Source organism: Pongo pygmaeus, chromosome 12 (assembly GCF_028885625.2).
Source record: "Pongo pygmaeus isolate AG05252 chromosome 12, NHGRI_mPonPyg2-v2.0_pri, whole genome shotgun sequence".
NCBI lineage: Eukaryota > Metazoa > Chordata > Mammalia > Primates > Hominidae > Pongo > Pongo pygmaeus.
Window position 1 is genome coordinate 27,789,711 of NC_072385.2, and position 27,451 is coordinate 27,817,161.

General features: G+C 43.2%; 1 protein-coding gene across 4 annotated transcripts in view; it reads left to right on the forward strand.

Moving 5' to 3' along the window:
* VWA3B (von Willebrand factor A domain containing 3B) overlaps positions 1-27,451 on the forward strand; it is a 224,084-nt gene that overhangs the window by 80,467 nt on the left and 116,166 nt on the right. For all 4 annotated transcript variants that reach the window (XR_008500554.2, XR_008500555.2, XR_008500556.2 and 1 more), the window contains 2 exons: positions 18,313-18,509; positions 25,225-25,379. Coding sequence is in view for 1 of the 4 variants with exons in the window: in XM_054474969.2 (XP_054330944.1) it covers positions 18,313-18,509; positions 25,225-25,379 (352 nt within the window). In the remaining 3 variants the exon portion in view is untranslated. The remainder of the gene's footprint in view (positions 1-18,312; positions 18,510-25,224; positions 25,380-27,451) is intronic.

Genomic DNA, 27,451 nt, shown 5'->3' on the forward strand with positions numbered 1-27,451 from the left:
CCACGGTCACATAGCTAGCAAACGTAGTCTGATTTTGAACCCAAAATGCAGAACAGCAACTTTCCTGCCTAAACTTTTACAAAAAAATGTTAGCAGTGAGGCTGTACTCATCTTGATGTTGGTTTCCATGATTTAATTAGCACCTACCCTATTCTGAGTAAGTGAAAGCACTTCTTGGTGTTTGATGGGTTCCAGCCCCACTACTGCACCACACAAACAACCTCACTGCATTTTTCTAGTGAATGACATTGAGACTACACAAAATATTTTCTCCCTTTTTTTCTTGTAAACCAAAGCATTTTTCATAACAATGGACATGAGTTTGGGGGTGAGAAAGACCTGGTTATAAATCCCAGCTCCATCACTAGACCCACCTGAGTTTGTCTCTTTTAGCCTTATTCTTCTACACAACGACTATCATAATCTTGATGCTGAGGAACCACTGTACAGACAAAATACAATTATGCATGCTCCACACCAAGCAGGGACTTGATGTCAGCTCATTCTTTGCTCTTTCACACTTAGGGGAGTTGGTACACGGATTCTCCTGCATGGCCTTTCCTCTGTAAGGTGCTGGTTTCCTTTGGGGCACACCTGGTGGACGCACATACCTTACACATCAGGCACTGTTTAAGGCTCCTTAGCTCATTTCATATTTGCTATAATCTTAAGAGACAGGTGCTACTGCTACTATTATCTCCGTTTTGGCTTCAGTAACTTGCCCAAGGCTACACAGCTAACGAGTGATGAAGCCTAGATTCAAAACCTAGTACGCCAGTAAAAATACTGATGTCTGCTTCCCACCCATCGGACATGTAATCAGGATGTCTGATTAAATCATCCTGATTTAATCCCCATGGGATGACATTGGGACTTTTGAAAGCTCCCCAGGTGATCTTAGTGTGCAGCTAATTTTGGAACCACTGCCAGGCTGCAGTGCCTCCTGGGTTACAGAGGTGCAGAGGGCAGAGAGCAGGGAGGTCAGGCCGGCTGGGAAAGGGATGTAGTTAGAGGAGAAATGGGGACGGGGACTTGTGTAGAGGGAGAGAGAGGTTGAGGCATGGGCAAGCCTGCTCTGTGTGACTTGATAAATTCCTGGTGACTGTGGCTTTTTCCTGTGACTGGGTGTCCTGACCTGGGCTTAGGGCACTGGCTGCTGTGGTTACATTGCCAGGGTTGGCTCCCTGGGTGTTCCTGAGAGGGACCTAATAGGCTTGTCTGGAGGAGCTGCTCACGTCTAGTGACACCCGCTCGAAAACCCAGATGGTCCCCTGTCATCCTGCAGATGAACAAAATGAACACCAAGCAGGGGACCCAGGCCAAACCCAGCACCTCTGCCCGGCAAAGAGAATGGGGAGCCTGCTGCTAAGGCATTTGTTTCGGGGAGTGTGTGGCCTGAATTGTGCCCCCCCAGTTCATATAATGAAGCCCCCACCATGAGATGTATTTGGAGATAGGGTCTTTAAAAAGGTAATTAAGGGACCAGGTATGGTGGCTCACGCCTGTAATCCCAGCACTTTGGGAGGCCAAGGAGTGTGGATCAACTGAGGTCGGCAGTTCGAGACCAGCCTGGTCAATATGGCAAAACCCCATCTCTACCAAAAATACAAAAATTAGCCAGGTGTGGTGGTGCATGCCTTTAATCCCAGCCATTCGGGAGGCTGAGGCACAAGAATCACTTGAATCCAGGAGGTGGAGGCGGCAGTGAGCAGAGATTGCCCCATTGCACTCCGGTCTGGGCAACAGAGCAAGACTCTGTCTCAAAACAAACAAACAAACAAACAACAAAACAGTAATTAAGGTTAAATGAGGTCATAAAAGGAGGGCCCTAATCTGATAGGATTGGTGTCTTTATAAGAAGAGGGAGAGACACCAGCGAGCCCTCTCCCCAGAAGCACATGGAGGAAAGGTTGTGTACAGCACAGAGAGAAGGTGGTCGTCTCCTAGCCAGGAAGAGCAGCCTCATCAGAAACCAGCGCTGCTGGCACCTTCATCCTGGACTTCCAACCTCAAACAGAGAGAAAATAAATGTCTGTCCTTTAAGCCCCCCAGCCTCTGGTGTTTTGTGATGGCAGCCCAAGCTGACTAATACAAGGCGTATTTAAGTTTGGTGTGGTTAGTCTTAAGAGTTAACAGAAGGTCTTGGATGTCATTCCTAAAGGAAACAGATGAGTTATAAGCCTCAGATATTGGACAATTATGTATCAGTTCCCTTTGTTTCAATCTAATACACACACACACACACACAGACACACACACACACACACAAACTAAAACCCAAAATAACTCTAAGCAGAAATTTTCAAAAAATTCTTTGAATGTACTATCTCTATTTAAAAAGGAAAGTTTGGCCGGGAACTTTCATCATTGGCTAGCCATCTCAGCTTTCTTAACTTCAAGAAAGATATTTAAAAAGACACATACTGAACTTTTAGAGACAAGAAAGATATTTAAAAAGACACATACTGAACATTTAGAGATGAAAACTTAAGAGAAGAAAATATGTTCGATGAAAAGCTTACTGAATGAAATCAATGGCAGATTAGACATTGCAGGAAAAGAGATGAGTGGACTTGAAGACAGCAATAGAAACTATCCAAAATGAGACAGACATACGAAAAAAAGCATTTAAAAAACCCAAAAGAAGATCTGTGAACTGTGGGACAATTTCAAGTGGCCAAATAGACATTAGATGGGATTCCTGAGGGGAGGAAGTAGAAGGGACAGGGAACAGAAAAATATTTAAAGAAATGTGTTGACAAGTTTCCAAATTTGATGAAAACTACAAACCCAGAGATCCAAGAAGTTCAGTGAATGCTAAGCACAAGAAAATGAGGAAAACTACACCCAGAGACATCTTAATTGGTTTGCTTAAAATCAGTGATACAGAGGAAATCTTAAAAGCAACTAGAACAACAACAAAAAAGATATGTACAAAGCCACAAAGACAAGGATGACAGCAGATTTCTCACTCAAATGAAGACAGTGGGGCAGCATTTTTTCTTTCAGTACATGAAATATGCAGCCTGGAATTCTATACAAAGCAAAAATATCTTTCAAAAACAAAGGCAAAATAAAGACATTTTCAGACATACAAAAGCTGAAATAGTTTATCATTGGCACATATTATACATGAAGTGATGTAATAGTACTTGAAGTTAGACTATGATAAGTTGAAGATGTGTACTATAAACCTAAGATAACCACTAAAATAACAAGACAAGCTGACAAAAGAAATAAAACGGAATTAAAAATACCCAATCCAAAACCTGTCAGAAAAAAAAAAGAACAAAGAACAGATAGGGCCAATAAAAAACAAATAGCAAGATGATAAACATAAATCTAACCATACGTATGTCAAAACTTACCAATGTGTACACTTTAAAGATGTATGAGATATTATATGTCAATTGTAGCTCATTACAACTGTTGGTAAAGTGAAAGAAGAGGACAAAGTAGAAGAGAAGGAGAATCACTCCTCTGGCACTGAGCTGTTCAGAGACGTGGGTGGGACACACCTGGGCATTCTGTGTGTCTGTCTGTGTGTGTGTGTGTGTGTCAGTGTGCCTGTTCTAGGCATGACCCTCAAACACGAAGATGGCTTTTCTCACAAAACGTTAAAGGATTTGTCCAGGCTGGGCATGGTGGCTCACACCTGTAATCCCAGCACTTTAGGAGGCTGAGGTAGGGAGATCACTTCAGCCCAGGAGTTTGAGACCATCCTGGGCGACATGGCAAAACCCCACCTCAACAAAAAAAATGTGAAAATTAGCCAGGCATGATGGTGCGCACCTGTAGTTCCAACTACTTGGGAGGCTGAGGTGAGAGAATCGCTTGAGTTGAGAAGTGGGGAGTCGAGGTGGCAGTGAGTGGTGATCGCACCACTGCATTCCAGCCTGAGTGACAGAGCGAGACTCTGTCTCAAAATGAATGAATGGATGAATGAATGAATGAATCAATCAATAGAATTTGTCCAAAGCTTGACCCTTCTTTGATGATGCTGCCTCTCAAAGCATTTTAGGAACTCCTCATTTGGAATAACCTTCACAGCCATTTTGTGACTCAGTAGAAATCATTAGTCTAATCACATTGTGTAGTCATGCTTTAATCATGAACAAAGACAGTCCAAAAGATTACCATCTGAGACTCAAGATTTGACTCTGAATACTTGCTTGTTTCAAAATACAAAATTCAGTTTCAAAAGACAAGGAAATGGCTGAAGGTTCATTCAGGCTCTGCTGGCAGTTGCAACCTACAGTAGGTCTACAGGAGTTTAGAGCACATATTTTTTGAACAAATGGAGAGGGGGATGGTGCTTATTTTCATTAGTATTGTATTAAATAATCAGCAAGATGTCTTTATAGTCCTGGGTGGTGATGAAGTACACAGACTCAGAGTTAGGAAGATTTTTTTTTTTTGAGACGGAGTATCACTCTGTCACCAGGCTGGAGTGCAGTGATGTGACCTCGGCTCACTGCAACCTCTGCCTTGTGGGTTCAAGTGATTCCCCTGCCTCAGCCTCCTGAGTAGCTGGGGCTACAGGTGCGTGCCACCACACCCAACTAATTTTTGTATTTTCAGTAGAGACGGGGTTTCACTATGTCGGCCAGGATGGTCTCCATCTCTTGACCTCGTGATCCACCTGCCTCAGCCTCCCAAAGTGCTGGGATTACAGGCGTGAGCCACCGTGCCTGACCAGAAAGATATTAAAACCTGGCTCTGCCCACTCCTGTTGTGTGATGCTGGGCAAGACACTTATTATCTGTGCCTCCGTTTCCTTATTTGCAAAATGTGGATGATAATGATAACACCTACTCCATGGACTGTTATGAAAATTAAATCAGAAAACACAAGTAAAACACCTAGAAAGGTGCTGTCACGTACTTAGAATGTAATGATGGCTTAAGAAAAGGTTAATCCCCTTGTCTATTCTTTCATTTATTTAGTGCTTACTCTATGTAGCACTATGGTAGGTGATGACATAATGGTAAACAAGAGACATGGAACGGGCCCTCATAAAGCAGGACCTAAATGAACCGTCTCTTGCTCCATGAAGGTAGAAAATTGGATGAACACAAATGGGGTATTTACGATTGAGGAAAAGTGGGAGCTTCTGAGCTATTCCCGGCGTCAAGGAAAGGTTTCCTGAGGAAGCAACTTTGGAGCTGATATCTGAGGGTTGAAGAGGTAAGTAAATGAGGTGAAAGGATGGGAGAGAGCCGGGAGTGTATGCCAGGAAGAAGAATAGCATATGCAAAGGCCCCGAGGCAGAAAGGAGAATGGCACTTTAGAAGAACTGGAAAGAGGAGTGTGGCTGAAGCGCAGTGTCCAGTGATGAGTCTGGAGAGGGAGGCAGGGACCCGATTGTCCTGGCTCTGGAGGCCGCGGTACAGGGGTTCACCCTCAATTTCATACCAATGGCCAGCCGCTAGAGGACTGTAAGCAGGGAATGTTAAGACCAGATTTACATTTAGAAAAAAAAGATCACTTTGGCTACTGGGTGGGAAACAAGTTGGAGATGAGGGGACAAACAGGATGAGGGAAGAGAATAAAGATGTTAGTACAGTGATGGTGGCATCCTGGACAAGAGTAGGAGGAGCCTGTGAAGGTGATAAATCAGCAGGTATGAGGGAGAGTTTGGTTGTTGAATTGACAGTGAAAGAGGAAAAGTTCCCTTGTCCCCTTGCAGGATGTGTGATGGGGGAGTGGCTCGCTTCTTCAGTGCCCTGCTGCTCCAACTTCTAGGGGAGCATACAGATGGGCAGGCTGTGGGGTGCCAACACAGGCTGTGGGGTGCCCTTACAGATGGGCAGGCTGTGGGGTGTCTAGGAGTGAATGTTTACAGCTCCTGCAGCCCCAAAGGGCATGTGTTACAGAGTGCTCTTTTAGTTTGCCGTCTATAGGCGGCTTGTGTTAACCAGCTCAATTTGACCCTCTACCTTGTCGCAAGGACAGAGGCTTTCTGTATCCTGGGTTCTTGCCTTGTACCAGAAGAATCGGATCACACGTGGGCTTGGAGAATGAATGCCAGGTTTTATTGAGTGGAAGTAGCTTTCAGCAGATGGGGGAGCTAGAAGAGTGATGGTTTTCCCCTGGAGTCAGGTGGCTTGGCAGCCCGGGCTCTCCTCTGACTGCCCCAGCCAAACTCTGCGTCATTCTGCTGGTCAGTGGCCTGCTGGCATGCCGGTGCATTCCTCCCGACATCCAGCTGCCTGTGTGTTCCTCCTCCGATATGCTCCTCTCGATGTCCAGCTGCTTCTGTCTCTGCACAGAATGGGGGCGTGACAGGCCAGGGTGGTCTTGGGAAATGCAACATTTGGGCAGGAAAACAGAAACGCATGTCCTCACCTAGGTCCATGGGGGTGGAGCCCTAGCCAGGGTCCACACCCTTCCTGTACCCAGCACTTTCCTTCCCCACTTCCATATCATTTAAAGGGACCAGCTCTTCCCTTCCCAGCACTTCTGTATCAATAGGACTTGGGGGTGGGGGAGATGGAGGTGTCAAAAGTAAGCTCCTAGATGGATATGGTGTCATCCACTACACTGAGAGAATGCTGGAGGAGAACCAGGTCGGGGTAGGGAATGACACATTTTGTTTGAAACTACTGAGACTGAAGAATCCTTGAGAGCCCGGTAGAGAAATAAAGGAGGCAATTGACTATGTAGGTGGAGAATTCAGATACACTATTGGGGTGAAGTGAACATTCTTGGTATAAAGATAAATATAGACATATCAAGCAGGAACCCCATGTTTCTGAATCTTTGACCCCAACTTCTTTGGACTCTGATATGCACAGAGGTGAACATACCATCTGAGTTTTCTGTTCTGCACCAATGCTGGATGTTTAATAAGTGTACTAGATGAAGACTATTTTACCAACAGGATGACTTGCAATTTGAGAGCAGAACAAGCTAATTTACAGAGTACTTGTACATGTTTATCTTTTCAAGAGTGTCTTCCCTTTTTGCTCAAAGAAGGCTGCAGAAGAGATCTGGGGCAGGGCGCAGCTGGTTTCTTATGCAACCAGAAGCAAATGGCATACTTGTCAAAGTGTTCACACTTCAGGCAAGGCAAAGGATAAAATAATATTTCTTCCTAGAACTCACATTTTCTTCAGAATGTCTTTATATCTGTAGAGCTGTCTGTATAGTCAAGTGAACTTTGACAAGGTTGATCAATAAGCAACAAATGAGAATGCTAGAAAGGACCAAGACTGTGTTTACTCAAATATGCATTTTCCAATGGGCACTGAGCTTTGTATTTTCCAGACAAAAAGCACACATGGCAAAACATTTGCAGAAAAATACCACGTAATTCTCCCATGATTCAAGATTAATCGCTCAAAAATTTCTCCCCAAATTTGGGAGAATTGGTTGATTAGCATTTTGTAGATGCTATATATTTAACTTGGGAAAGATACTGGAATGTGATACAGGTATGGTGAAATGTCAACGTTAAAAATCATGTTGTTAAAAAATGACTGTGGAGGGCTGGGCGCTGGTGGCTCACGCCTGTAATCCCAGAACTTTGGGAAGCCAAGGCGGATGGATCACGAGGTCAAGAGAGGGAGACCATTCTGGCCAACATTGTGAAACCCCGTCTCTACTAAAAATACAAAAATTAGTTGGGTGTGGTGGCGTGCGCCTGTAGTCCCAGCTACTCGGGAGGCTGAGGAAAGGAGAATCGCTTGAACCTGGGAGGTGGAGGTTGCAGTGAGCCGAGATTGCACCACTGCACTCCAGCCTGGGCGACAGAGCGAGACTCTGTCTCAAAAGAAAAAAAAATGACTGTGGAAAAACACAACAAATCTATTGAGGAATTATATTTCGTGTATTTGGACCCCTAATTATGGAAACACCAAAAATATCAGGGCAAAAATGGCAGAGTTAAGGACCTTCAAAACTTCTCCTTCATAGAAGGCATAAGGACCTTATCAGAATCAACCTTTTTCATAACTCTAGAAATTAACCCAAGGTGTGCAGCAATCTGGGAAGTGTTTATTCAAGAAAAATAATTAAATCTCAGTAAGAATGGTGAGCTGGTAGCATTTTAGCTAGTCCTATTCACATTCCCCAGCTCCAGCTCCTCACTAACCTCAAAAACCAACAGTTTGTGATCGCAGTGGAAACCATAGGCTCACAGCCACTGGAGGGGGCAGGATGGGGTTGCAGTTCCTTCAAAGCCTCATTTCCAGATAATTCTCATTATTTGACCTGTTCCCTGGCTCTCTGGAAGACCCCAATTACAAATCTTTCTTTATTTGACTTCACTCAGTTCTTCCTTAGTGGGAAAAGCCTTTTCCCTGGGAACAGTTGTCAAAAACAATGAGAGGTGATTGATTAATTTTGTGGCTGACTAAGGTTGTAGATAACAGTCAGGACAAACAAGAGGTAAACCAAAACACTTAAGATGAAAAACTGGGGAATGGGATGTCCATTGGTCTTTCCAAAGCTCTGAGGTATTCCTGGGAATCTATCATACACAGCCCAGGCAGACACATGCACAGGGCTGTGGGCATGCCCAGGCTATGCGTATGTTCAAAAAAAGACTCAGGAGGGCCCTAAGCTCTCATCTTGGGCTGACCTTGAGGCTCTGCACAAGCAGGAAGTAAAGGCTGAGGGAGAGTTGTTAACTGCTGCAGCATGGAAAGTGTGGCCTGATACACACACAGCTCCTCAGCAAGGAATAGTCCAAAAGATTTAAGGAAATCTCTGTTCAATTATTAGCTGACCACTGAGTTAACTGAGCAGAGACTCCGGTGGCTACAAATGACAAAAAATGCAGATTTTACAGAATTCAGGAGTGATAAACAAACAACCACTGAATCACAACAAACTCTGGGCAGGTGGGAGAATCTGATTTCCAGAGTTGCTGCATTTTATTATTTAAAAAGCCCAGTTGTCAACAACAACAACAAAAATGAGGCATGCAAAGAAACAAAGTATGGACCATACAAAGGAAAAAAGGCAATCCACGGGAACTGTCCACGAGGAAACTGTCCATGTCCAGGAGGAAGCCCAGACATTGACCTTACTAGATAAAGATATTAAATAAGCAATTTTAAATATGTCAAAGAACTAAAGGAAACTATGTCTAAAGAACATAGGAAGTATAAGAACACTGTCTTACCAATTACAGATATCAATAATGAGAGAAATTTTATTTAAGAAGCAAATAGAAATCCTGGAGTTGAAAAAAGTTCTGGAGTACAAAGTATTGAAATGAGAAACTGACTAGAGGGGTTCAACACCCAGATTTGAGCAAGCAGAAGAACAAACCAATGAATTCTTAGATAGCTCAATTGAGGTTACCCAGTCTGAAGAACAAAACGAATAAAGAATGAAAAAACCAAACAGAGTCTTAGAGACCAATGGCATACCATAAACACAACAACATGTGAACAATGGGAGTCCTCAAAGGGTGGGGGAGAGAGAGAAAGAATATTTGAAGATGTAAGGGCTGGAAACTCCCTACATTTGATGAAAACATTAATTTACCCATCCAAGAAGCAAAATGGATTCCATGTAGGATAAAAGACACCCACACCTAGACACATTATAATCAAGCTGTTGAAAGCCAACAACAAAAAAAGAAATTTGAAAGCAACAAGGGAGAAATGACTCATCATGTAAAAGGGATACTTGATAAGATTAACATCTAATTGTGCATCAGAAAGCAAGAAGGCCAGAGAGCAGTGGAATGAAATTATCTAAGTGCTGAAAGAAAGAAAAACCTGGCTAGGCACAGTAGCTCATGTCTGTAATCTCAGCATTTTGGAAGGCCAAAGCAGGCAGATCACTCGAGGTCAGGAGTTCAAGACCAGCCTGGCCAATATGGTGAAACCCCGTGTCTACTGTGTCTACTAAAAATACAAAAGTTAGCTAGGCATGGTGGCACATGCCTATAATCCCAGCTACTTGGGTGGCCAAGGCATGATAAATGCTTAAACCCAGGAAGCAGAGGTTGCAGTGAGCCAAAATCACAACAGTGCACTACAGCCTGGGCCATAAAGTGAGACTCTGTCTCAAACAAAACAAAACAAAACAAAAACAAAAAAAAAGTATCTACCAAGAATATTATCCTCTAAAGCTATCCTTCAAAAAAGGATAAATTGCCAGGTGCAATGGCTCATGCCTGTAATCCCAGCCCTTTGGGAGGCCAAGGTGGGCAGATCACCTGAGGTCAGGAGTTTGAGACCAGCCTGGCCAACATGGTGAAACGTGTCTCTACTAAAAATACAAAAATTAGCTGGGCATGGTGGTGCTTACCTGTAAGCCCAGCTACTCAGGAGGCTGAAGCAGGAGAATCACTTGAACCCAGTAGGCAGAGGTTGCAGTGAGCTGAGATCATGCCACTGCACTCCAGACTGGGTGACAGAGTGAGACTCCATCTCAAAGAAAAAAAAAAGGAAAAATTAATATAAACAAAAACCAAGAGAACTTACTTTCAGCAAACCTGCCCTAAAGAAATACTAAAGGAGATCCTTCAGGAGAAAATGAAAGAATATTGGAGAGTAACTTGAATCCGTAGGAAGAAATAAAGGGCAACAATAGAGATAACTATGTGGGTAAACAGAAAGGATAGTATAAATGTATTTTTTTGTTTGTAAGTATTTTTTCTCCTATCTGATTCAAAAGACAACTTTATAAAGCAAAAATTTTAATCTGTTCTGATAGACACAGATGTATAAAGGTATACTTTATATGAGAATAACAGCACAATGGAGGGGTAAGGCAGTGGAGTTATATAGATTTAATGTTTTGTATATTATTGAAATTAAGTTGATTAATGAGTGATAAATTAAGATTTTCATTAAAATCTTCATGGCAGCCACTAAGAAATAGTAAAAGAAATTCCAAATAACTTAAAATTGAATACTAGGAAATATCCATTTAACACAAAATAAGGTAGTAATAGAGGAATAGAAGAATGAAAAAGATATAACATTAGAAAACAAATAACAAAATGGCAGGCATTAATTTTACCACGTCATTTATTATACGAAGTGTAAATGGATTAGCTGGGCACAGTGGCACACACCTGTAGTCCCAGCTACTTGAGAGGCTGAGGTTGGAGGATTGCTTGAGGCCAGGAGTTTGAGGCTGCAGTGCACTATGATTGCACCTGTAAATAGCTACTGCATTCCAGTCTGGGCAAGATAGTGTGTGCATAACTCTGTATCAAAAAAAAAAAAAGAAAAGAAAAGAAAAAAGAAAGAAAGAGTCAATGAATTAAACACTTTAATTGAATGGCAAATGAGTAAAAACAAAACAAAACAAAACACACACACACACACACACACACACACACACACACAAAAACCCATGATCCAACTATATGCTGTCTACAAGAGACACATTTTAGATTGAATGGCAGAAATAGGATGAAAGTAAAGAATGGAAAAAGATATACCATATAAATAAGTAACAAAAAGAGAGCTGAATAGTTATACTAATTTCAGACAAAATAGTCTTTAAGACAGAAATTCTTATTAGAGACAAAGGACATTTGGTAATGATAAAAGTGTCAATTATTTACCAGGAAGATGTAACAATTATAAACAGATAAATATATGCACCTAAAAACAGTTTACCAAAATATAAGAAGCAAAAACTGACAGAATTGAAAGGTCTTCTATAGTCTGATAATAGTAGATGAAGACTTCATTATCTCAGTTTCAATGTGGGATGAAACAATTAGGCAGAAGATTGACAAGGAAATAAAAGACTAAACAACACTTCAAACCAACTAAATCTAATAGACATCTATAAAAGATTATATGAAGCAGCAGTAGAATACATATTCTTAAGTGTACATTCTCTAGAATAGGCCATATGTTAGGCCACAAAACAAGTTGCAGTAAGTTTAAAAGGATTGTAATCATACAAAGTATCTTTCTGACTACAATGGATGAAATTAAAATAAATAAGACTAGGACATTTTGAATACTGACAAATATGTGAATACTAACAACATACTTCTAAATAACCAGAGGGTGAAATATATCAAACAGGAAATTTAAAAATACTTTGAAGTGAATGAGAACAAAAAGTTTGACATTCCAAAACCTATGGGGTGCAACTAAAGGAGTGCTTAGCTGAAAATACCTACATCAAAAAAGAAGAAAGATCTCACCTCAATTATGTAAACCTCTGCCTTAAGAAATTAGAAGAGTAAACTAAAGTGAAACAAGCAGAAGGAAGGAAATAATAAAAAATTAGAGAAGCTATAACTAAAATGGAAAATAGAAAAACAATAAAATTAAAACATTAAATGTCGGTTACTTTAGAAGATCAACAAAGTTGACGAATCCTTACCTAGACAAACCAAGAAAGGAGAGAGTGAGAGAGAGACCCATATTACTAAAATCAGGAATGAAAGAGGGGGTATGAGTACCAGCCTTTTGGAAGTAGAAATGATTATAAGAGACTATTATGAACAATTGTATGTTGATGAATAAGATAACCTAAATGAAATGGACAAATTCCTAGAAAGACACAAACTACCAAAACTGACTCAAGAAGAAACGGAAATTCTGCATAGATCTGTCATAAGCGAGTGAGTTAGTAATTTTTTACAAAAGTCTGCACAAAGAGAAGCCAGGACCAGATGTGGTGACTTCTTTCAAGTGTTTTAAGAATAATTAACACCAATTCTTTATTTTTTTTTAAATTTGGCAGATAACATTGTATGTATTTATCATGTACAACATGATGTTTTGAAGTATATGTACATTGTGAAATTGTTAAATCTAGCTAATTAAAAATTAGATTACCTTACGTAGTAAACATTTTTGTGGTGAGAGCACTTAATAGCTCTCTTTGGATTTTTCAAGAATATAATTTCAAGAATATAATTTATCACCATTAACTATCGTCACCTTGCTGTCGAATTTTATGATATGTGAATTATATCTCAAAAAGTTTTTGAAAGAATATATAAAATAAATATGCTGACTAAAGATTTTTTAAAAACCTCAGCAACAGTGATGCAAGATCAAAAAGGTGACAAATATTTTAATTTTCCAAAGGAAGCAGATTTAGCTTTCTGTCTTGGTTTCATTCCAGCATTCACACTCTGTTTCAGAGCTCTCATCCTTGCCACTTAACATGTGAATTTCAGGTCACTCAGTCTAAATTTCCCTAACTCCATCAATCCTTTCTCACTTCCTAATCTCAATTGTTCCATATCGTACCAAACATCTCGAATTAGTCTGTGTTTATCTTGTGATGCCACAGCTATTTTTAAAGAAGTAATAGCCTAAGGTACAGTTTGATGCCTACCTCACTGATCCTCAACTATTTTCAATCTGTTTTAAATGCTAGTTAGATGTAGACACAGTAAGATGTGGCTTTTACAATTCTTCTCTTGCAGTCCGTAATCCCTTTAGTGGTTTCTTCTCAGTCTTCATGCAGGCTTGTCACTAAATTAACTGCTCCTTATTTCTCCGTAGCCAGCTGCAGGTGCTGTAGTTTAAAAATTCTTCCTGCAGCTGCATCATTCACACCTTACATCTAAGATAATTCTTTCAAGATTCTTTCTTTCAGAATCACAAGGCAGAAGAGAAAGTGAGGGAAATGTTGAACCATGTCTTTAGGGGGCATTAGCTCCTCTTCCGTGTTCTTTCTGTTATTGGTGTTTGATGTTCTTTGTTTTTATGTCTGCTTCTTTTTTGCCTCCTTGTTTTTTATTTCTTTTCTCTCTCTCCCACCTCTACCTCCTGAGGATTATAGGAATTGAGAACACTACGGGTTGGAATCATTTTTCCAGCTGGTCAAGCCATGGAGCCCTTCTTTATAGCAGAGGTTTTATTTGGGCCTCAGCCCTTGTGTGTAGCCCGTGGGGTGCTCCAGAGAACATTTACCTGATCTCCACAGTGAATCAGTTTGGTAGAATGTTGGAGGGTTACCATCCTCCATCTCCTTTATCCCCTCCTCCCCATTTCTCGGCTCCCCTGCAGTGCCAGGCAGATATGCTTATTGCATGGTACTTTAGCAAGTATAGGTTAACAGCAGGTTTAGTTAGCAACTGCAGCAGACAAAGGGCTTGACTGCTCAGAGCCCTAAGAAAGTCTTAGAGAAGTCCCGTGATCAAGAATCCTTTGAAACTTTCCTTTCAAGCTCCCCAAACTTTTTGTCTAAGGAATCGTCTTCCTAAGTAGAAGCTACCGACATGCAGTGGAAGCAGTTTCTGTGGGACCTACTCTTGGAAACATCAGACTTGGTCTAGAGTTCTAGTTTATTCATACGCTGACAGCCCCCCTGAAAGGCATGTGGGCTAGCGTGGCAGGAATGAGGTGCCAGGCAAGTAACATTCAGTGGAGGAGGCTGGGAGAAGAGGGTTATAGTGATGAGAAATCCCTGATGGCTGTGAGCCCCTCTGGAGCTGAATCTGGAGGGCGGGTGGATGAGGGACAGGAAGAGGAGTGGGCACTGATAACTATGCCCAATTTATCCATTTGTGTGTGGCCCTGGCTATAGCAAGGATGGTTTTCAAAAGCATTTTCCCAGTAGGTCTTTTTCATTGAAAAAATGTTCTGAGATTGACAAGTGGAAGGGGGGGACAGGGCTGGTTAATTCTGTGGCATAGATGTGCTCCCTTCTCATAACAGGAAGAACATCTTTAGCAATCTGTCCTGTGGAATAGGAAAGCCATGTAATCAGGATTAGCTGTGAGCTCATACTTCTATAATAAATGAATTCTCTGTGGGTGAGAATTCATGTAACATTTTTAATTAAGATAACTGCAGGGAAAAGGAAAGGACCCCTTAGTAAGTGATGCTAATGAATGGATGATGCCCTTCCCTGCCCCTCCCAGGAAAATGAGACTCAGCCACTAATTGGTGTAATTAACACTGGAAGTTAAAAGATTTCCCTCCTTTTTTTTTTTCTCCTTTCTTTAGCTTTAGAGTGCCTGGGTTCTTTGGTTTTGATTGCTTGGTCATCCCTTCTTTCCTCTATGAAAGTTCAGGCGGCTCTGGCAGCTTGCCTGAACCCCCTTTTCAGATGGTAATTGGGAGCCTGAATCCTGCCCTCAGGACTGCACCGCCTGGTCCACTGTGAAGTTGGAGTCAGAAGTTAGTCTCTGACTCTTTCAAAACCCTTGCGAGGATTGGTTCGAATGTGTTTTTAGGAAGTTCTGTGGTATGCTTGAATTTATACTTGATAGAGGGCTCTTAACTTTTTTAAAAGAAGGCAGCCCAAAACAGAGCAGAAGGATATAATAAGGTGTGTGTTGCTATGGAAATAATTGAATGAAAATTTAATTTCCTACTACACCTATTGATCAGGAAAAAAAAGGGGAGAGGAGAAAAGGAAAGGTCTTCCTAAGCAGAAACACAATGAATGGGAATATAATTAATAATAATTGAAGAAAATGTCGCCCCAAGGGTTTCTCCAAGGAGGCTGATCTCCCTGACAGAAACGGCGGCATCCTCTTTTTGCTGCCTCTTTGTGATAGGTGAGAGTGTGCAGGCGAACCCCAGGGACTCGGAGCTCTGAGAAGCCTCTGGCTTGAGCTCCCGGAGAAGGGTGAAAAGATGCTTTGTGATTCATGGAGAAGCCAGGTCCTGGTGTCGGGGATGCTGCTCTGAGGGGCTTTTGATGCCAGGTTGGTTTAAAGTTCAAAATCCAAAACAAGCTTCTTTGAGAAGTCCCCACTCTAGTAGGTTTCAGAGTGAATTCTTTCAATGGTGTTCTATTAAAATTCAAGGACATGGGTCTCATGAAGCATTAATGGGCAGATCCTTTACATATTATACAGAAGGAATTGGCTCTAACATGATTTATGTCTTCCAATCTTATCCTAATTCTATATCCCCTTAAATAGAGTAATAGGAAAGCCTGGGTCATATTTTTGTTTCCCTAACAGTGAGTGCTACTTTTTAATTCATAGTACTTAACTTGCATCTGTGTCTGATGGAAGCATCAGCTGATGGGGTTACCAAGTCATAACTGAGAAGCCCTTTCCACCTTAAGCCAGTGTCAAAGCTTGGCTTCACTATACAGTTGCCCGGGGAGCTTTGTAAAATCCCAATGTCCAGGCCACACTCCCAAACCAGTTAAAATAGAATCTAGTGGATGGGACTCAGGCATCAGTATTTTTTTTAAAGCTCCTCAGGGGATGCCACTGTGAAAGGTTGAGAGCCATTAATGTAAGCGGAGTTAAACAAAACTCTATAACGCTGGTGGACCTCCTACGTGATAGTTCATGTTAGAAAAAAACATTTCCCTGCCAGGAACCCCTTCCGCGTCTTCCTAGAGCTCCCATGGTCCCAATGGGGCCAAAATCTCAGGGTCCTTTCTGCCTTCCTTCCAGTGGTGTGCAAGTGTTTAACAGCCCACTCCCGGGAATGAAAAAAGGCCCGATGTGTAGCATGTGCTGATTTCCAGATTCCATAAATACCCGCACCATGGTCTCTTTCATGCTACCAAGCGGCCATCGCCCAGCATGGAGTTGGGAGATGTGCACAGCCAGCTCCAGACACCAGTGCCTCCTTCTCAGCTTCACAGTTCCTCACCCCTCCTTTGTGTCCACCCCTGAGTAGCTCATTCTCCCTTAGGTGCTGTTCCAAGTTTCGAGTCATCTGGAAAAATAGTTTTCTGCTTGTGTGATATGCTGGCTTGTCCCGTTCAGGTAACATAACACAGTCTTCTCAGTTAAGAGTGTAGATTACCTCTGGAAAACACCACGGGAATGTGCCTGAGGCTGGAGATGTTTAGGCACTTGGCATTCTGGGTTATTCTTTACCCTGTGAAGCTAAGGTGAGTTGTCCTAGATAGGGCACGTGAGGTTTCTGAGCCTGCAGGGTGGAAAGCCAGGCTGTGAGTCAGGACACACTCACCAAGGTAACAAAGGGGCTTCATGGGAGGCAGCCTCCTAGCCTTTTTGTGTTGATCGCCTCCACCTCATCACTTCTCTTTCCACCACATTACAAAGCATTTTTACGTGACCTACCTTCCTTCCTTCTTTCCTTCCTTTCTTTCTTTTTCTTTCTTTCTTTCCTTCTTTCTTTCTTTCTTTCTTTCCTTTCTTTCTTTCTTTCTCTTTCTTTTTCTTTCTTTCTTCTTTCTTTCTCTTTCTTTCTTCTCTCTCTCTCCTTCCTCTCTTCCTCCCTTCCTCCCTCCCTCTTTCTCTTTCTTTTTCTCTTTCTTTCTTTCTCTTTCTTTTCTTTCTTTCTTTCTTCTCTCTCTCCTTCCTCCCTCCCTCTCTCTCTCTCTTTCTTTCTTCTCTCTCTCCTTCCTCCCTTCCTCCCTCCTTTCTCTCTTTCTCTTTCTTTCTTTCTTCCTTTTCTTTCTTTCTTCTCTCTCTCCTTCCTCCCTCCCTCCTTTCTCTCTCTTTCTTTCTCTCTCTCTTTTTTCTTTCTTTCTTCTGTCTCCTCCCTCCCTCTCTTTCTCTCTTTTCTTTCCTTCCTTCTCTTTTCTTTCTTTCTTTCTTTCTTCCTTTCCTTTCCTTTTCTTTTCTTTTCTTTTCTCTTCTTCTTTTCTTTTCTTTTCTTTTCTTTTCTTTCTTCTTTTTTGATGGAGTCTTGCTCTCTTGCCCAGGCTGGAGCGCAGTTGTGCATTCTCAGCTCACCACAACCTCTGCCTCCCGGGTTGAAGCAATTCTGCCTCAGCCTCCCAAGTAGTTGGGATTACAGACACCTGCCACCACACCTGGCTAATTTTTGTATTTTTAGTAGAGATGCAGTTTCGCCATGTTGGCCAGGCTGGTTTCAAACTCCTGACCTCAGGTGATCCACCTGCCTTGGCCTCCCAAAGTGCTGGGATTATTGGTGTGAGCCACCACACCTGGCCTCACATAACTTTTCTCACTGGATTGCTGCAGTTTACCTAGGAAGGCCGAGCAAATACTATCTTCCAGCTGCAGGTAAAGAATCCTGCCTAAGCTCAGAGAGGTCAAGTGGAGTGACTCACCCAAGTTTGAGCAACTTGCTAGAAGGTGATGGAGCCAGGACTTGAAGCCAGAGCTTCTGACTCCATCCTTACACATACATGGTTCCTGACACACAGCCTTGGTCTACTGGTCACCTTCACCGAGGCTTGGGGCCAGTCAACTTAGGTAGAGGAGGAAGTGAAATAAAAAGTAACCCTGCTTTGCAGTCTTTTGAATTATTATGTTGGTGCAAAAGTTTTTGCCATTAAAAGCCTAATAATTCTTCGCCAGTCCTGCTCTGGAAAGCTGTTTTCTAAAATGAGACATGGGCTTTGTGGTCTAATAAAGAACACGTTCCAAGTTGGTCAATATTAAGTTGGGGGTGTAATATGAATGGCTCATGCAGTACGAATGGCTGACGAGCTGTGATTCTACAGAGTCAGAAACAACCTCTGTTGAGATTGCATCGAATCCGGAAGACACCTGGGACTCTAAGACATGGCTGCAGAAATACGGCTTGAAGGCCCAGAAGCTATCCTTGTATGATGTCCTTGCTGACTGCTCTTTCCGCCACGCTGATGGGGTTGTGGATATAAAAGCCAAACCGGAGAATGAGTCCGTGCAGACCAGTGCGGTAGGTGAAGTGCACTCCTGGGAGGGGCTGGGGCCTCCCCTCAAGTCCTGGGTGGGTGAGGCCTCCCTCGGGTCAGAAGGTGAGGGAAGGGGCAGCAGGGAGAGAAACCAGCTTGGGTTTCTCTGAAGAAGAGGGTTCCTCTGTTTCCCTCCTCACCCTTCTCCAAAGGCGTCTGTGGGAGTGGAGGTCAAGGCTGGGAGTGAGTTCTAGACATCAGTGAGTTGTACATAAGCCAGGGGCTGGGCTTGTAGAAATCAGGCATTATGAGTTTCAGAATTATTCAACATTATGCAAATAGAGAAGCCCTTTGTTCCCCCATATTGAATGGAAAAGAGAAATTGCTGGTGAGTATGCCCAGCGCAGCAGGCGTTTCTGTGGTCCTCTTGTGTTTTCCCTCATTATTCCAGTGACTAGCAGCCAGCATACAGCGCAATCCCAGCAAATACGGAATCAGATTCTCCAAAGGGCTATAGCCATTAAAAACTTTGAAAGCTGCAGTTCTATTGTGGGTTTTGTAGGAATACAGCTTCTCCTAGTGCCCGACTCTGGTTCCCAATGAAGGACAGTGCTCGACAGCAGTGCTGCCTAAACTCCAGCATCATGCATATGAGTCAGTAGGTCCGAAATGTGGCTCAAGAATTTGCATCCATAACAACCCTCAGATGATGCTAACGCTGCTGGTCCAGGGGCCACACCTTGAGAAGCAGAGAGGTGTAGAACAGGAACCAGAAGATGAGGTGTCAAAGGTTTAGAAGCATGGAAAGACTGAGAAGTGTCCCAATATGAAATAGAAATCAGGATAAAATGAACATGGCAGATTTGCAAAACCAAAAGCAGGCTCTTTCAGGAGGTGGCAAAGTCCCAGGTACATGCTGTGAAGTGAACCTAAAATGCAAGTCCCGGGCAGACAGGCAGGTGACAGGCGGGTGACCGCAGCCCAGAGGAGACACCTGGGAAAGAAAATCAAGGCCCCCCTCAAATACAGTGTCACCTCATGTATTCTTGAAGGCTCCGATTCAATGTCAAGGTCATTACTGAGATGTTGTAACTCCAGCAGAGGTGGAACTCCAGTCCTGTTGCCACTTGTTATTAGGCTGGCTGGCCACTGAGCCCTACATGCCCTGCATGGAAAGGGAACTGTCCTTCGGGACTATGTGAGCCACAGCATGTTATGTTCTTGCCCCCTCACTGCTGTGCATTTATGACAAACTGCAAGGAGGAAAATATAAAAACTGAATTAGAAAAATGCAGAATTGATGCAAGACTTGTTTCCTGGCTTACCCTAGGATGCAGGGTAATTGCTACAGCACAGGGAAAATCTCATTTGTGGGTTTCCTCCCCCAGCACAGTTTTCTGGTTTTGTAGACATTATTCAGTAATGTTCAGGAAATCATACATAACTAAATTTTCATTTTAAAAATAGGCCAGGAATGGTGGCTTACGTCTGTAATCCCAGCACTTTGGGAGGCCAAGGCGGGCAGATCACTTGAGGTCAGGAGTTCGTGACCAGCCTGGCCAACATGGTGAAACCCCATCTCTACTAAAAATACAAAAATTAGCCATGCATGGTGACACGTGCCTGTAATCCCAGCTACTTTGGAGGCTGAGGCAGAACCCGAGAGGTGGAGTTCTCAGTGAGCCGAGATTGTGCCATTGCACTCCAGCCTGGGCGGCAGAGGGAGACTTTGTCTCAAAATAAAATAAAATAAAAAATACATTAGATTCTGGATGTTTCAAAATATTAATCCCCATCAATTTGAACATAGCTTACTGCAAACTGATGACAATGTAGTATATTCAAGCTAGCTCTAATACTGATCATCTCCTAACTAATTCTTGTCAATTTTAAATAAAATTTTACAGGACCACTTTGAATAATTTGGCTTACAAGAGGCAATTTTACCTCAATTTTTTTGTGCTAGTCAACTATATTATGGTAAAGATTGAGAATTATTAATATGTCGTACAGCTACTTTTTTTTTTTTTTTTTACAAATACTGATGAGAAAGGGACAGTTTTATTTTTAGTCTTTGGGACTACATACTGAAACTGGATTCACACCTAAAATTGTGATGTGTATAAAGTAGGAAGAAACTAAGGCTGTGAAATAGGTAGATTATTTAGGGTTCCCCCAGACTCCCACTGGGCAAGACCCCCTAAATATTTAACAATACAAACTAGTTTATAGGAACAGACCCAGGAAACTCATTAACACAGAAATGAATGGCTAAAAAGACCTTATTATGTAGCAGTTCAAAGACGATGAACAATTGGGAGGAGGAGACAAACACGCATTTCTAATAAGAGAATTTCAGGCCAAGCCTAAGAACTTGATATTTCAGGCATCCCTGAAATCACACTGCATGCACGGTTGCTCGAGCTTGTGCACAAAACCAGGCCTGATGTTCAAAAACCCATTCTTGTCTCTTCGTCTATTTTTCAAACAAATATTTATGGAGCCGCTGCTATGTACCAGTCCATGTGATATGGCGGAAGGCACACTGGATATGGAACGAGAACTTCTAGGTATAAATGCTGCTTCTAGTAGTTACTGATGATGAGATGTTGAACAAATCATGTGACTTCTTTGAGCTTCACCCTTCATATTCGTGAAATGGGTAGTGTAAAGTGCAAATTTACAAATGCATGTCTGAGCACAGTGCCCGGCACATAGAAGATGCCCCACAGATGTTGCCTTCCTTTTTTTCTGCACTACAAACATTGTGAGTCAGAATTGAGCATTTACGGAACGCTTTTATGCCTTATATACAAGGTAAACATTTGTGCTCTCAGTTTACACAGGAGAAAACAGTAGCGGGACCTGCGAGAGGTTAAGTAACTTGCTTGAGACTGATCTTGTGGCAGATGAAGGCAGGGTTTGAACTTGGGTCCACTGGGCTTTCACCCTGTGCTTTTCCCATTCCGACACACTGCTGCCTGACACAGAACCTGCCTCTCTGTGGTGTATGGTCTGGTGGTTTTCCATTTGGCTGTGCATGAGGCACACTCAGGAAATGCCCTGTGATGGGGATGTGGTGAGCATGAGAGACAAGACACCTTTCTCCTTCCATCCTTGCAGGGCAGCGGAGGTGTCTACCTCTGCCTGCCTTGAGAGCATAGGACAGATCTCATCATGCCCTTCAACCTCTTTCCGCCTTTTCTGGCTTATCTCCATGCAGTTAACTGTACTGGCAGAAACTGGAGGAAAACAGCCACAATGCAATGCCTGGTTTCACCATAAATTCATGCCCGCTATTATCAGTGGATCTTTTGTGCTGCCCAGCAGTCTACTCAGTCCACTCGTTCTCACCAGTCACCACTGGACTCGGGAATTCTCATTGCCATGCGGCTCTGAACATCCCATTTCTGACCCCACTCCACCCCTCTCTGACTCCTAAAATCCCTCCACCCCGCCCTCTGGGCACATCATCAGCAAACCCCTGATCGCCTCCAGGCCTCTGAAACGTTCCCATTGGATGCTTATCGGGGCTCCTCTCTGAGAAGCCCTCCCTGCAGCCCTCTGGAGTGGGGGCTGGTTTCTCTCCCGTTCCCTTTGGTCCTGTGGACCTGGGGCGGGTGGTGGCCTCCTTGCTCCTCTTTTCTGGTTCTTGACCTTCTCTCTCCTTCTTCCCACATCATCAGACTGTGTCACTGAAGACATCTCTTGTGGTTGTCACTTACTGAGCTCACCCTTGTCAGTCCTCAAAGATTATGGGGCTTCTGTCTTGCTTTCATTGGCTCCAACACCTGCTTTAGTTCATAGCGACTTCAGTCCCATATGGAGGACCCTTCCAATACACCAACCTCTCATTTCTTTGACGTTCTCTTCCCCAGTGACTTCTCCCCAACTGCATCTCTACCACTCCCGCCTTAGGCATGCCCTTGGCCTTATCATTACAAATAACTGTGTAATCATAAGCCACATCCTCAGTTCCAAACTGTCTGACCAGCCCCCCATCTGACCAGTCATCTGTAGGTTGTTTATTCTCTTGCGCTATTCCCACCCATCTGTCTCCTCCACCAGGATATAAAAGTTACTCTTTCTACCACCTCCTGTCTGTCCTCTCTATCCTGCCATGCATCCTCAACCATTTTTCCCTTCTCTTAAACTATTGCACTCATCTGGCAAAACCCCAGATTTAACCCTGGCTAACGCCAACTTTCCGTCTTTTCTGGCTTATCTCCATACAGTTAACTGTACTGGCAGAAACCAGAGAAAAATAGCCACGATATAATGTCTGGTTTCACTGTAAATTCATGCCCGCTAATGTCAGTGGATGTTTTGTGCTGCCTAGCAGTCCACTCAGCCCCTCACTGGCTGTCCTCTCCTCCTGAAACACCTAGCACCTTCCGCTCCATGCTCACTCCACTCACTCTTTGCAGGTGAGCTTGCTTCCCATGCCGTGAACATCAACGGGAATGTCATGAGCTTCTGCCTCCACATCTCAGCCCCCAGTGTCTGCCATCTACCTTTATTTCTCCCAGGCCGAATTGTCCTTGTTCTGTCTAAGGCCATTCACTGCATAGATACATGGCTCTCTCTCCACTCGTTTATTCACTCTCCCTTTCTACATCACAGCCTGCTATTGCCCTCATGTCCAGATCATTCTCATCAGCATGCACACATTCTGCCATTTCTCCAGGCTTAAAAAGTTTTTTGATCCCATGTGTACCTCTGGCTGTGCCCCCATGCCTCTGCTCCTTTTAGAATTCAATTCCTCAGTCGAGTTGTATACGTTTCCTTTCTCTGCTTCTTCGATTCTCCTCCCATGCTCCTGGGAGCCACTGCCATCAGGCAGAAGCTCCCCCACTTCCGCCTCTCCACCAAAACCCACGTTTCGCAGGGATCCCTGAATTGCTAAATCCAGGGGTCCATTCTCAGTCTCTTTCTTACTTGACCTGATAGTAAGTTGATCTAGTTGGTCACTTCCTTGAATTTTTTTTTTGCAGAATATACACTGCTGGTTATCCTCACACCTCGCTGGCTGTTCCTCTCTGTCTTCTTTGTGACTTCTCCTTGTCCTTAACCTGTCAATGCCGGAGGACCTCGAGGTGCAGTGCTCTGATCGCTTCTTTGTCTACACTCATTTCCCAGGTGGTCTTCTCCAGTCCCATGGCTTTTAAGCCCCTGTCCGTGCTGGCCGGTGACTTCAAAATGTACCCCTCCAGCCCCGTGGCCTTCTCTGATCTCCCGACTACTGCCGTGCTACTTAGATGTCTAATAGGCACCTTGAACCTGATACATCAGATGGTAAATCTTGATCTTTCCCATTCAAAGCTGCTCTTCCACAACCTTCCTCCTATCAATTGATTGCAACTCCACCCTTTCAGGTCCCGGCCTGAAAACCTCAGGGTCATTCCTGACTCCTCTCTTTTCTCACATACACACATCTGATCTCTCAGTGAACGCCGTCGGTTCTGTTTTCAGAACGTGCCTGTCATTCAGGATCTGACCACTTCTTACCATGGTCTTGGCTTCCCGGGGCCATGCAACTCCGTGACCTTCTGGCTCTTTGCTTCTGCCCTTGGTCCTCGGCCGTCCAGTCTGCTTTACAGAGTAACCACTGTAAAACTGTGAAACCGTAAATCAGACATGTTGCTGCTCTTGTGAAAGCCCTGGGAAGAGTCCTTTTTCACTCAGAGCAAAAGCCAGCTAATTTCCGACAGCTGTCAGGCTTTATGGGACCTGCTCCTGGCCCTCCTCTTCGTGTGTCCCGGCTTCTCTCACTCTCTCTTCCCTCTCTCCCTTTCCTTTGGCAATATTGGCCTTCCTAAAATTCGACAAGCATGCCGGGTGGACTCCCAGCTCAGGCGTTTGCTCTTGCTGCGTCCTCTGACCTCCTCCCGGCCTCGCTATGGCCACACTCTGTTCCTCCAGGCCTTCTCTCCTAGCTCACTGTCTCTGGGAGGCTTTCCCTGCGAGGTTCTAACTTGTCCCGTCTCTCCCCTCTTTCTCTGCTCTCTGCTCTTCCTCCTTGCCTTCCTCCACGTGTCATCCTCTGACCTGATGTGTCATGATTTGCTTATTACTGGGCTCCCCTCCTGCACTGTGAGCTCCATGAAGGCAGGGGTTTGGTCATTGTGTGTGTTTGTATTCCTGGTGTCTTAGAAGGTCTCCTAGAGGAGGAGCGCAGGATGAGTGCCTGTGGGCCAAGTCATGGAGGTCGACGGAGGAGGGCTCGCACCGTCTGTCTTGGTGGAGGGTGCTAGATGTGCAATGGGGTTCTTGGTGGGAAAAGAGGATTCACGAGAATCTCAGTCCCACCTCCTCCAGAATGGTCTCGCTGGCCGTCTAGTCCACTGTTGCTCTCTCTTCTTTACCAGGACTTCCTAGGTCCTTAGTGTCTCAACCGAGTGCCAGGGACTGAGTATCTAATTCTCCGCATTGCTCTCTCTCGCTCTCTCTCTCTCTCTCTCTCTGTGTGTGTGTGTGTGTGTGTGTGTCGGTTGGGGGTGTCTCTATGCTGGAATCATTAGCTTTTCTGGGGCACACATGTGATCTCATGTATCTTTCTGGCCTATGTTCATGACATCTAGTGCAGGGCTCCATAGGAAGCGGGCAGCGGAACATATTTGGTTGAACTAACAAAGGAATGATTGACGGTAGAGTGGAGTGCTAAGAGCCATTTGAATATGACAGAGCTTGAGGTGCCATCTGGAGGCTCTTCTCTTTGGACAGTTTCTGAGTGGCTTCTGTCCTTTGTCCTCTCCTTAGGAGACCAACAAGAAGACAGTCCATGCAAAGTATTGCAGCAGGTTTGTCCATGCTCCCTGGAAGGATGGGAGCTTGGTCCACGTCAACATTACCAAAGAGAAGTGCAAGTGGTACAGCGAGAGAATCCACACAGCCCTGGCCCAGATCCGAAGGAGGTTGGTGTTATTTGCAGGAAGTTACAAGTGGTCTCCTCGCTCTGGACACTCTCATCTGCTTGATCTTTTTTCCTCCCTTTTATTTTTAGTTGACACATAATGATTGTACCTATTTATGTGATACAGAGTGATATTTAGGTGTGTGTATACAATGCACAAAGATCAAATCAGGGTAACTCACATAGCCATCACCTCAAACACACGTCATTTCTGTATGTTGTGAACATTCAAAATTCTCTCATTTGGCTTTTTAAAAATATACATAAATTATAGCTGACCATGTTGACCCTCCAGAGCTGCAGAATACCAGAGCTATCTCTGGTTCCTATCTAGCTAAACTTTTGTACCTCCTATCTAGCTAAACTTTTGTATTCGCTAACCAACCTCCCTATCCTCTCTCCCTACCTTTCTCAGCCTCTAATACAGTTCTACTCACTACCTCTATATGCTCAGATATTTTTAGCTCCCACATATGAATGAGAACATGTGGTATTTATCTTTCTGTGCCTGACTTAATTTGCTTAACATAATGTCCTGTAGGCTCATCCATGCTGCTGCGAATGATAGAATTTTATTCTTTTGTATGCTTTAGTAGTACTCCATGGTGTATATATACCAGTAAAAGCTCAACTGAGAGAAAGTGCCAACAAACGTTGTTAAGTCAAGGTTGCCATCTGATGGTTTGCTGATAGCCTTGTTCAAAAAAAAAGGGGGGGTTGTTTGGATTCAGGTCCCAGCTGCCTTGATGCCGGTGCAGTTTATTGAAAACAGCAAGCCGACGTGTAGCTATCACACTGGTCACACATTGCTGTAGGAGGCTAAAGAATGCTTCTGTTTCATACCTCACATTCTTTTCTAGGCCACATGTGTATTGCCCAATGTGTTATACCTTTCTTCTGTACTCTTTAGCTGCCTCTCACAGATTTTGATATATTGTATTTCATTTTCAATCACTTCAGAATATTTTCTAATTTTCCCCATCATTTCTTCTTTGACTAAAGGGTTATTTAGAAATGTGCTGTTTAGGCCGGGCGCAATGATTCACGCCTGTAATCCCAGCACTTTCGGAAGCCGAGGGGTGGGTGGATCATGAGGTCAGGAGTTCGAGACCAGCCTGGCCAACATAGTGAAACCCTGTCTCTACTAAAGATTCAAAAAATTAGCCGGGCGCAGTGGCAAGCGCCTGTAGTTCCAGCTGCTCGGGAGGCTGAGGCAGGAGAATCGCTTGAACCTGGGAGGCGGAGCTTGCAGATCGCACTACTTCACTCCAGCCTGGGTGACAGTGCGAGTGTGTTGTTTACCTCCCAAATATTTGTGGATTTTTCTGATAGCTTTTGTTATTGATTTCTGTTTTAATTTCACTGTAAACAGAGAAATACTGTGTGATTCAATTCTTATAATTTTATTGGGACCAGTTTTGTAGTACAGATTTTGGAAAACAAAATTATGGTTTTGTTGGGTGGAGTATACTACAGGTATCAATTAGCTCAAGTTGGTTGATAGTGTCGTTCAAGTCTTTCGTATTATTACTGACTTTCTCTAGTTGTTCTATAAATTATTGAGAAAAGAGTGTTGAAATCTCCAACTGTAGTCTTTAATGCTCATTTCAGTTCTGTTTTTTCTTCATGTATTTTGAGGCTCTATTAATAGTAGAATGTACATTTAAGATTGTTATGTTCTCTCAATGAACCAACTTTTTTGTAATTATGAAATGTCCCTTTTATATCTCTGGTAATATTCCTTGTTCTGAAATTTACTTTGATAGCAGTTTAGCCACCCTACATTATTTTTTATTATTCTTTTTTTCTATCATTTCATCTTTACTTGTCTGCATCCTATATTTAAATGGATTTCTTACAGACACAAGATATATAATTATATGTGAGCATTGTTTTATTAATCCAACCTAACAATCTTTGCCTTTTAATTGGAGTGTTAAGATCATTTACATTTAATGTGATTATTGATTTGATTGGATTTAAATCTAAGATTTTGCTATTTGTTTTCGGTTCCCTTTTTACTCATTTTTTGCCTTCTTTTGTTTGAGTATTTTTTATTACATTTTATCTCCA